This window comes from Pygocentrus nattereri, chromosome 17 (genome assembly GCF_015220715.1).
Source record: "Pygocentrus nattereri isolate fPygNat1 chromosome 17, fPygNat1.pri, whole genome shotgun sequence".
Lineage (NCBI taxonomy): Eukaryota > Metazoa > Chordata > Actinopteri > Characiformes > Serrasalmidae > Pygocentrus > Pygocentrus nattereri.
In genome coordinates, this window is record NC_051227.1 from 1,367,209 (window position 1) to 1,379,542 (window position 12,334).

Below are 12,334 nucleotides of genomic sequence, written 5' to 3' on the forward strand. Positions count from 1 at the left end.
AATATCATTCTTCAAATCTTTGATCGAACTGTGGTAGCTTTTAATTCATCTTTGTGCTGAGCGACATTGTCTATACTGGTTTACTAGTATTGCTATGACACAATAATGCTGATTAATTTTAGAAACATAATGTGATGTCATATATTGTGATGTGCAGCTGCCCGAAGCATCCCATTCTGTTGGCGCTGCTTTCCTATGGAGTGTACACAGTTGAACGCCTGTGTCAGAAATGGGCGCTCCCCCTTGAAGTAGACGGATTCAGTGCATGGATTCCACTGGACGTCTAATGTAGATTTGGATGTTGAGTACACAGTCTATATATTTTGCTTTTGGAATTTGCCTTTCTGAAGTTATGAAACAGTCATCACCCACCCACCCACCCCTCTTCTTTTCCTAGACACTTCAAGACCTAATATTCTTATGAATGGGCCATCATCTCCATAACAACCATGGGCCTTACTTTATATTTGAGTGGCACAGCAGTGACTGCACACTGTGTTTGGTTTGAATCTGTGATTTCTGAATTAATTACATGCACCAGCACACAGTGTTTCAGTCATAGAAGACCACTTTTATGGCTTTAACTTTAAAGGGCCAATGTGATGACTTTCGTAAATTTTTTTAAAAAATAAAAAAGTTTGCTGTAAACACTATTAAAATTCATTATGTTCATTCATTATGCTATATACAATTTCATTATGTAGTGTTCTCTACTTAGTCCATGTGGCCCATGTATTAAGCTGTAAAGTTTATGTTTTTGTGATGTCACAAAAACCAATGCATTTCTGCCTATACGCTCTAATTTAGCTGTTCATAGATGTTGCCGTTATAAGGAATGTTTCAACCTGGGCTTATTTCTAAATGTAGCATGAAACAGGGTATTCTGTCTGAACAGTCCATATACGACTAAACATGTAAAAAAAGTGAATGACAATTATGTTTTTGGTACAAGTAACCCACACAAACATAAGTGGACCTCGGAGAAAAACAAAATGTAGGAGGTAAGCCCTTTAAGGCTGAGGTATGTACACATACAAACACCATCTACTGTGCTGGGTCACACAGACGTGCTAGCAATGCTCTCGCTCGCTCTCATAGCTTATACAGGCATGTGTGCTGGCGCCTTTAGACAAAGACTCTTTTCATCAGAAAGGAAGTGAGCAGTGCTTCTTTCCTCCAACTGCCCACCAGTGAAATCTGGTCATTTCTGATGCGTCACATATTAACCAGTCACATGTCAGTACAATTTAATTCTGAATGATTTCTCAACGGCTCAGTCTGATAAAGAACAGGATATTTCACTCCTGTGGTGATTAGTTTCTGTGTTCTTATTGGCCAAGCAAGTTTGTTACGTGGCCCTTTTAGCTCGTATTGGGTAACTGGCATTATGCATTTCCACTGTGTTTACACTGATATGAAAGCTTTTATTAAAACCACAGGAAGTCATTGATCTAGACTGTGAGTATATATGAGGATTACGGGTAACCAGATAAAGCAACTGGGCAGTGGTGGAGGATTCTGGGAGCTTATTTTGTTGTTTATGTATTTGTTCACATACTCTTGACTTATTTATGTTTTTGCTAGGAGTAGAAACATCATATGGGGGAATTACAGAAAGCCAAAGTGAGAGAAAGTTATTTGTGGAAATATAATCTGCAGTAATGCACACTCTAATGTATTTCTGCTAAAATTGCCCATATGTGTTTGTGTGTGTGTGTGTGTGTGTGTGTGTGTGTGTGTGTGTAAGTAGCAAGAGAGGATTACAGTTGTATTTTGAAACTACCTCCAGACAGTATGACAGCATATAACTCTTACTATTTTCTCACTGTGATATCATGTGAGTAATTATATTCCTTAAAACCGTATTTATAAAATGAATAGTTCATGTTGAAGCCATAGTAAATATATATACACGTTTATGATTGCAGACATCAGCTGAATTAAATCATTGTGCTGTTCATGCAATATTCGTTGACTGTTGTGTTGCTTGGAAACCATAGCCTACCGACAACAAGTTGCATTGCTTGGCAGCAGATTTATTAATTATATTTTAATAATAAATTCTTAATTGAACTTTGAATTATCACCGTAGTCATCACTGATTGCCATCAAACTGATTGTCAGAACATGGGAGAATACAGAAATCGGGAAGCTGCGAGACTTTGCAAAGAGAAAGCACAGTAGATGTTTTCTGCTTTTTTTCCAGGATGAATATATTGTCATTTTTTGACCCTGCATACAGGAGCAGGTCAGTCAGGAGAATTTAGAAATCAAATTCTTCCCATCCAAGAACAATTGATCACCTGAAGATTAATGTGTGTGTATTCTTACTCATAAACACACCCCAGCATGAAAACACACCCATGTTTACATTCATGTGCCTGATGTAGGGAACCTTTTTCCTGCTTCTGCGTTTACATGGTTTCAGAAAATAAGGGGCTTGTTTTTTTGTTTTTTTTTTTATCATCTTTTGATGCGAGAATGTTTAGGCCATTTCTGATTCTGCTAATCATTAAACTACTAAACTACATTCTCTCTTCTTTCTGTTTAGGTGCTTTAAGAGGCTTCTAGTCTACCTTACCTGGCTAAGGGAGACACAGACCAGCCCCGCAAAGTACATACAGTGGAAGAGGAAGTATAGAAGATGAGATAGAAGATCAAAGAGTGGAGAAGAAAAAGCTGCAAGGGTCCATCCCATTTCCCTCTTTTTGTCTCTCTCTCTCTCTCTCTCTCTCTCTCTCTCGCCCCCCCCCCCTCCATTTTGTTGCCTTTCTCAGCATGAGGCTGAAGGAAGATGTGAACCCTTTGGTTTTTGTCTTGTTTAGAGTGGTGGTATGGCTCTATTCTCTGCTGACATACCTACCAGCTCTGTTGCTGGGCTATTCCAGCTCAGGCTCCTTAAGCCACCCCTCACAGTGGGTCAAGGCGCGCTCAGTGAGTGGACGTCCAGCTGGGCCCTACCGGGATGTGGCTGCTCTGGACAGACTAACCACATGTCTGCAGCCAGGTGTAAACACCTTGGACAGGGTGTTTGAAATTTCAGCTCAGCGCTTCTCCAAGCAGGACTTCCTGGGGACCAGACAGGTACTGCGTGAGGAGGAGGAGAAGCAGGAGAATGGGAGAGTGTTCAAGAAGGTGAGGGGAGACCAGTGTCTATTTGTGTGTAACATGAGAGAGAGGGGGTGACATACAGAAGAAAAAAAAAAAAAAAACGAATGGAAAAACCAGCCGTATTTACTAAATCTGTTACACATATGTATGGGGCATATGTATGAACCCACACTGTCAGAGGGGCGGGGTGGTTTACAGTCCTATAATCTGGCTTGCACAACCCTGTAAGTGTGTAGAACAAGCTAATTATACGTGCAGTGTGATTAGCGCACCAACACTTGCTCCCTGTCCACTCTAGTCACAATGATAACACGCTCAAGAGCTCAACGACAGTGTATTGGCACAGTCTTGATGCTTGAACCTTTCCCAACCCAGTAATGAATAATATCCAATAATGCGGTGCTTCCTAATTCCCAAACCATTAGCAGCTGCCCTGATTGCTGATGACAACAAATGCATGATGTAATTTCGCTCTTGTGAAGCTAGTTGAGAAATTGACATGTATATTCAAACCTTTCGATCATTTCCACATGATAAAAAAGTTATTGTTGTGCATTCTGTGTTGTTATGGGGAAAGTTAACTATGTAAACAAATGTACTTTTCAGTAGTATCCCAATGCTGTTATGATTAAAACCCACTAATGCAGAAAATCTCTGATAGAAAGCAGGGTGAGACAGTTCAAGATGTTTCCACCATTATAACTGTAGATGTCCAACATCTGGGCGGGTGCTGTGTTTTGATCCCTTTTTTCTAGGCAGTGTTATCACCAAGCACACTAAAAAGATCACCATCATAGGCCTTGTTTCTGGCACTGATAAGCCAACTCACATGGACCAGGCTGGGCACTTGATTGATGCCCTGACAGGAATCTCCTTTAATGTCAGTAAGACGGAGGGACTGTCTGAGGGATCACTGATATTGCTAGGAAGGGGGAAGACCTGACCCCATCTGCTGTAGACCCTGGAGAATGTCTTTAAATTGACCATCAACAAGGATGCACAGATAACATCCCACTTAGTTTTTCTCAAATGTTAGATACACAGTACAGTCCTTTCTAACTTATTGCTTAACTGACTGGTATTGCAACTTCACAGCCTGACCTTCCATCACTAGAGGTGGAATTGGTGTGTGTATCAGTGATATGTATGGCAATAAAATCGGACAGTAAAATCAGATTGGAGAGTATCAATATTAATGAATGCAGGTTTATAGTATTAACTCTATACACGTTAATTGTAGGAAGCAGTTATCATGACAACAGATCAGGATGGATCAAATCAGCTGGATTCTCCAGCAGATGGCACTGTCTTACTATTCTTGTTCAAAAAGGATGATCTTCTGCATGATAACCACCAAAAACACCCATGTTTAATTAACGTATTAATATATCATTGTCAATATGAGTGCAGTTTAAACCAAGTGAAAGAGTCGAGACTAAATATTCTGTCCTTCTGTCTTTCTCTCCTGCTGTAGGTGATACTGGGAGAGTATCAGTGGTTGTCATATGGGCAAGCATATAGAGCAGCAAGGGACTTTGGGAGTGGATTACTTGCTTTGGGGCAGAAGCCCTGCAAAAACATTGCCATCTTCTGCGAAACCAGAACAGAGTGGATCATAGCTGCCCAGGCATGCTTCATGTACAACTTCCCGTGTGAGTTGTATACACCCATGAACACACACATACCCATGTCACCATTTCTGAGCCAGTGTTAATGTGAATCACAACTCTGGGCTAATATGCCAATTTCAGTATTTCAGTACATTCATAATACTTTACAAATGTATGTTATGTTTCTCTGTAATGTTAATTCTAGTGAATTTAGTCCCAGTTTCTGCATTTATATATTATGGTTTTAGATCAGCATCGGCATTGACAGTGCAAAATATTGAATTTCGACCCAGAATTTCCATATCAGTGTTTTCTAGTTTCTAGTATGACTGCAAGCAAGAACATTTATCTAAGCAAACACTGAGTAAAGTCTACAGTAGCAAAATATAAAATTGTAAGTATAAACATAATGACGACAGTAAAAACTGAAGCAATCATGCAATAAAAAAGTCACTGCCTCTGTGAAAAGCACATTATGTACTCATTTAAATATTTTAACAGACATGAGTTAGCTAGCTGTTTTCTGCCAGACTGCATTGACCTGAATATTTCGCTAAACTTAATCTTTGATCATAGCTTCCCATGGGTTGTCATCTCATTTCAGGTTTATTAAAATGATGTATGATCTCCCTGGTGATGCCACAGCCATCCGTGGCCAGGTGTCCAAGAGAGCACAACTGGCCTCGCTCTTGTGACGCTAGACAGTGCAGGCAGGGCTGCTGCGAGCGGGTGGCTGCCGCTTTCTGAGCACATTCAGCTGTCCAATGATGTTGCGCTAGGGGCAGTTCCAAAAACTTCACAGATCTCAGAGAAAGTCTGTACTTACTCTCTCCCCCTAACGCTGGTGGTATATGTGAGAGGGGGACTCCTAACTAGTGGGTGCAATTGGATATGTCTAAATTGGGGAGAAAATTGGAAAATAAATGAATGAATAAAATAATAATTCTAATAATAATAATAATAATGTATGGCTATCATAGTCACCGATCTGTACTTTTTAAGTTCAGGACACACACATAAAATAAAAAAAAAACTCTGCTTTCCCTAAACTACATGAAGTGCTGACCAGCACGAACAGGCAGAGTAAAACTCAGCGGCAGAGCCGGAATCAGAATCTCCATTTCAGCTGGTAGTTACATTGCTTGGTGTGGATCTGTCAAACTTTTATTTTATTACTTCAGTTTTGACATAGGATTCTGCCAGTATATAGGTCCACACTAAAAAACTTAAGTTGCGCTAATTAAGGAGAGAATAACACATTTTTCCAGTGCACATTCTCGCTGTACTGTCTGAAAAATCTGCTGCATTAACATTTAATTGTCACAATTGCTCATTTCTTTTTAGTATTGCGAGCTGCAGTAAATGATGACAAACAATAAAATAATGATATTCGTTTGATTTTGGCAGATGGGTCAAAGTGAACGTAACAGAGTGCTAGCATTCCCGCAAAATTCCCGTGTGATTTAGTCCACTTTAGCACTTGCAGTACACCGTCCAAACCGATGAGATCCAATATCACAAAAACAGCCTGTGTTGCAGTTTTCAGAAAATGAGCTGGATATGAAAACAGCCGGACGCTCTTTAGAGATGTTAGCTAACAAATACGGCTCTTTATGGCTGTTCATGATCAGGTGGGTAGAGGAGCCTAAACCAATACTCAAGTAAAAGTATTGATACTTACATAAAATAATTACACAAAAGTATTTCCCAAAACAACTTGAGTAGAAATGCAAAAGTAGCAAGTCAATAATCAACTTTAGTCGTGAGTCCTGCAGTGAAACTCTGTACATCCAGCATTTGTCAGCATAAATTTTGTTCAACTCTGTTCTTATCAGGTTGGGATTTTTTTTGGTCTAAAGTATAAGATGTAACTAATAACAAGGCAATACAAATATTGCTACCATAAAAACATTGAAATTAAACACAAAAAATGGAATTGGTGGCTAAATACGAACGCATTTTAGCCAGTAAAAAGATTCCTTTACTCACTTTAGTAGAAGTAAAATGAATGTGATTTGAAAATACTCAGAAAATCCTTTAATATTTCACGTAAGTACATGAGTAAATGTAATTAGCTACTACCCACCTCTGAATAGGTTTATAAAGACACTAGAATGACATGAAAGGCAATGATAGTCAGTGGCCTAATTGCATTTCGTCACTCAGCTAGACACTTTTTTTTTTCTCTTTTTTGAAACAGCATGTGGTGCCCCACCACTTTGAGGTGTGGCGCCACCCCTGGGCTGTCAGATGGGAAAGGGACATAAACTGCCAGTACATAAACATGTATAAAACGTAGAAATTGGGGCTGGGATTACAAATACAGAGGAATAATATGTATAGGGTCAGTAATGTAGTAATGTACTATAGCTTGCTTTCTTTTAAGTAGCATATGATTCTGCCTGCTATATTCTGATTGGAACTTGAAACTACGCTACAAAAGTCCATGGACCACTTAACCTACACAAAGCGGAGGAATGAGGAGCAGGACATGTATGCTGCAGCCTTATTTTCAAATCGAAAGAAATTACAAAATTGTGTAGACACGACTATTTTACATACAATTTTACATTACTGTTCTTATCTGTTCTTATCTCTTATATTCATACCTGTATAGCCATTGACCCACTGAATCCCTGCCATGCACACCCATAGTTTTTGGTATAAAATGCCTGTCTCTGATAGACGCATACAATTACATTACACAAAGTAAACTTCTTATACCCTCCAAAAAAGCAGCATTTAAGTGTACATTCCAATCCCATTTATTCAAATGGTTACTTTTTCCCATTTCTCAAAGGGTTTTATGATATTCGAGAGTTTGTGTGCACATGTATGTCTGAAAGAGGTCAGTTTGTCCCCACTGCTCTGCAGTTATATAAGTGTGCTGCCCCCCCCCCCCCCCCCCCCCCCCCCCCACCACCCCCACCCCTTCTTTCTTTCTTTCTGACTCTCCTTCTTCCCCTCTCCTCTGTCTCTCTAAGATGTGTTATGGCGACGTGCCTTTTCTCAGCCCTTAAGGACATCCCTAAACTTACGCACACACAAACACACAGGTCTTCTGGCTGACTTCTGCACCCTAGTGTTTCTGTCAACATCAGATACTCACGTAGTCTTCCACATCCGGCGCCCTCCTACACACATATTTCCAACAGGGAGTGTGTGAGACCACTAATTCGTTTTTTATCAGTTTTCATTTCAAACAGTTATGCAAAGTATGGTTCATGTTTGTTATAGAGATTTACGCTTGTTTCTGTTTGGGTGTGTGTGTGTGTGTGTGTGTGTGTGTGTTTGGGGTGATCTGATCAGCGCATACGCATGCATGAGTATGTGTGTCTCTCAGCTGAGGTGTCACGCCCTTAGGCAGTGACGCAGAATGGTGATCATTTCAGCAGCCCTCTGTCCTTGCAGCCAGGTCATGTTTGTGTTTGTGCTTTGGGTTATAATGACCATTTAGACAGGAAATGTATTAATCAAGTGTGCCTTGTCTGACTTTTGCATAGTACTGTACATATTTGTGTAGATATCTGTGATCTCACTGCTACATGTATCTATTACTACTTTTCTGGTTTTTAAGGCATTACTTAGCTGAAATACTTGTGGATAACGGCACATTAAATCTCCTGGGTACTTGGGTATAGGATCCTATTTATATAATGTCAATGCTCATTACCTCCTTTTAGCATTAATTGTCAGTAACTTTGTTTTGTGTCTGTTACTTATACTAACAGATGGAGTTATATTTGTGTCTGATGTTGCGATCACAGCAATGTGCACCATGGCACTTGGTCACAGTAAACTGATATTTGTTTGTGTGTTGCAGTGGTGACTCTCTACTCTACCCTTGGTGGTCCAGCAATTGCACATGGACTCAAACAGACTGAAGTTTCCCATATCATCACTAGTAAAGAGCTTCTGGAGACCAAGCTCAAGGTATAATCACAGTACTACAACACTGTGTGTATCCTGCATCGTTTGAGCTCAGCAGCCGTCCTTTACATGGTGTAAAAATTTCATGATGATTGGACCAATAGAAAAACTCAAAAATATCTTAGAATAAAACTTTTTCCATTAACTTACATTGAAAGTAAAGAACGTTATTGCCTTCTCCTGTAAAGTTACTATTTTGGAGATACTTGTTTTTCATAGGACAGTGATGATATATGTGTGTGTATAAACATACACTATGTTGCCAAGTATTCGCTCGTCTGCCTTCACACGCATATGAACTTGAGTGACATCCCACTCTTAATCCATAGGGTTTAATATGATGTTGGTCCACTCTTTGCAGCTATAACAGCTTCAACTCTTCTAGGAAGGCTTTCCACGAGGGTTAGGAGTGTTTATACTCTAATTCATGTCAGGGGTTCAGGTCAGGACTCTGTGCAGGCCAGTCAAGTTCTTCCACACTAAACTCGCTTATCCATTTCATGTTGGAACAGGAAGGGGCCGTCCCCAAACTGTTCCCACAAAGTTGGGAGCATGAAATCGTCCAAAATATTTTGTTCCTTTCACTGGAACTAAGGGGTCAAGCCCAATACCTGAAAAACAACCCCACACCATGATCCCCCACTTCACCAAACTTTACACTTGGCACAATGCAGTCAGACAAGTACCGTTCTCTTATCAACCACCAAACCCAGACTCGTCAGACTGACAGACTGAGAAGTGTGATTCATCACTCCAGAGAACCCGTCTCCACTGCTCTAGAGTCCAGTGGCGGCGCTTTACACCACTGCATTCCACGCTTTGCATTGCGCTTGGTGATGTAAGGCTTGGATGCAGCTGCTCGGCCATGGAAACCCATTCCATGAAGCTCTCTATGCTGTTCTTGAGCTGATCTGAAGGCCACATGAAGTTTGGAGGTCTGTAGTGATTGACTCTGCAGAAAGTTGGTGACCTCTGCGCACTATGCCCCTCAGCACCCGCCGACCGCTCTGTCATTTTACGTGACCTATACCACTTCGTGGCTGAGTTGCTGTCGTTCCCAATCGCTTCCACTTTGTTATAATCCCACTGACAGTTGACTGTGGAATATTTAGTAGTGAGGAAATTTCACGACTGGACTTGCTGCACAGGTGGCGTCCGATCACGGCACCACGCTGGAATTCACTGAGCTCCTGAGAGCGACCCATTCTTTCACTAATGTCTGTAGAAGCAGTCTGCAGGCCTAGGGGCTCGGCTTTATACACCTGTGGCCACGGAAGTGACTGGAACACCTGAATTCAATTATTTGGATGGGTGAATGAATACTTTTGGCAGTGTAGTGTGTATATACACCATGCTGATTCTCAATCATTCCATTTTGTCATTATGAAACCTCCAGCATTTGGAGGTCAGTCCCAGAGGAGCCCGTATGAGGCCCAGAGGATATGAAATAGAGGGTCAACTTTCACTTTATCCAAGTAAAGTGAAACAGTTAAAGATTGTCAGAATTCAGGGAATCAGAGAGATCCTCATGGAGTCCTATTCTGACATCATAGTATGCAGTTCATTTTTATGTACAGAACTCATTGATATGCAAAACGTAACTGATCTGACATGCACATTGTAACCATAACATCACCATTATTATTGGGCTCTACATTGTAGCTGTTGTACATTGTACTGGTGGAAAAAAGAGTCAGTGAGTGAATGTTTTGTTTTTTGTCACAATCCAGTTTCTGTGGTTCAGCAGTCAAAATTAGCTAGCAGTTTGCTAGCTAGACTAGACATAACTAATATGTTCATACAGAAGCAGAAACGGTTACCGCAGTGCTGAGAATGATCCACCACCCAAATAGTACCTGCTCTGTGAGGGTCCATGGGGGTCCTGACCACTCGAAAACAGGGTAATAAGGGGGCTAACAAAGGATGCAGAGAAACAGATGGACTACAGTCTGTAACTGTAGAACTACAAAGAGCACCTATAGAGTAAGTAGAGCTGATAAAATGGACAGTGAGTGCAGAAACAAGAAGGGTCATATTGTTACACCTGACTGGTGTATGAACAGACATTCACATTCAGAGTCTTTATTAAACTTCAGCAACACTTTAGCCTCAAAATGTTTGGGGTGAGAATCAGGCCTGAATAATCTCTCCACTGCTGCTGCAGCTCCACAGGACTAGGTTTACAGGTAAAATAACCTGGAACCCTCCTTTGCTGTAAAATCGTTAAAACACACATTTCTAACACAGTTTTCACAATAAACGGTCGTAAACGCTGGAGTTAACGCATAACTGCTAATTCACCCTTTAACGCTGAAGACCGACGTGCAGACTGCAGGACACACAATGTAGAGAACGAGAGAGCAAATGGAGAGATTTGAGACTAACGTCGATAATTTGGAGATAAATGGATTTGGTTGCAGTTGGTTTCCTCATTCGTTTAATCTGCAGCAACTCGCGAAGCTGAAATCTCTTCTACAGCTGAGCTAAACGCTAAAGCAGAGCAAAGTAAGTGAGTTTGTGTTTGTATTTTAGCCTGTGCTACTACATCAACACACACTGAGGCAAGATGGTAAAACGGACGTAAAATGTTGTGGCTCCTAAGGTGGTTAGATATTTGTTAAAAGGACAAAATGGCTCTACTTAATATTTCGGTCTAAAGCTGGGCTTATATGCTAAACTAAATGGCGATGTGAGAGGAAGTCTCTGACTGAGGCGGTCTCTGACTGAGGCGGTCTCTGACTGAGGCTTTATGAACAGTGGGACTGAGCTGAAACGGTCCCATCCTATCTCTATGCTGATACATCTGAATGGCACAGTGATGTAACTGAGGGTGTTGCAGCACAAATGAACAGGAGGGAAGGTTGGTGATGGTGAGGAGGCCCTGATGGTCGGTCTTCAGCAGGATGGGAGGGCAGTCAATATCTCAGAAAGAGTAAAGAGACTAAATGAGTTCTGCTCAGGAGTTTGACTGTAATGAATATGATCTCCCCCAGAGTGTGGCTGGTGACTCGGGCAGATCTAACTATAACAGCATAAACTAAAGGGAGAGAACCAGAAGGTAACATAGATATGAGAGAACCCTGAGACACTGGGATCCCCCCAGTCCACCATGAACAAATGTGTGTGATCGCGTGAAGTGGTGGGTCAACAGCACCAACATCTCAGTTTACTATAAGCCTCTATGTCCATGAACCCCTGGATCTCCTGCCTTTATCTGAAGGGGAAGGCTAGTTATCAAAAGCTGAACTAAACAAATATGTTTTCAGTCCAGACTTAAAGGCTGAGACGGTGTCAGAGTCCTGAACATTAACTGGGAGATTATTCCACAATTTGGGGGCTTTGTAAGAAAAAGCTCTTCCACCCATTGACGTCTTCTAAATTTCAGGAACCAGTAGAAAACCAGCATCCTGGGATCTGGGTAAGCGAGGTGGTTCATATTGGGAATTAAGATCTTGCAGGTACTCCGGTGAGAGAGCATGCAGGGCTTTATATGTCAATAAGAGAATTTCATAGTCAATACAGATTTGATAGGAAGCCAGTGTAACGCTGATAAAACCCGGCTGATGTGATCAAATTTTCTGGTTTTAGTGAGAACTCTAATAGAGCACTCACTAGGAATAGGTGTGAGTGCAGATCAGAAGTCTGGGTAAGTGGAGCACTGATAGGTGGATCAGTGAGAGTCT

The 12,334-nt window shown here is 41.1% G+C and overlaps 1 protein-coding gene across 1 annotated transcript in view; it reads left to right on the forward strand.

Moving 5' to 3' along the window:
* acsl3a (acyl-CoA synthetase long chain family member 3a) overlaps nucleotides 1–12,334 on the forward strand; it is a 34,649-nt gene that overhangs the window by 3,713 nt on the left and 18,602 nt on the right. Inside the window, exons 2-4 of the mRNA XM_017708878.2 lie at nucleotides 2,552–3,135; nucleotides 4,586–4,763; nucleotides 8,545–8,654. Coding sequence (XP_017564367.1) covers nucleotides 2,779–3,135; nucleotides 4,586–4,763; nucleotides 8,545–8,654 — 645 coding nt within the window. The 5' untranslated portion in view covers nucleotides 2,552–2,778. The remainder of the gene's footprint in view (nucleotides 1–2,551; nucleotides 3,136–4,585; nucleotides 4,764–8,544; nucleotides 8,655–12,334) is intronic.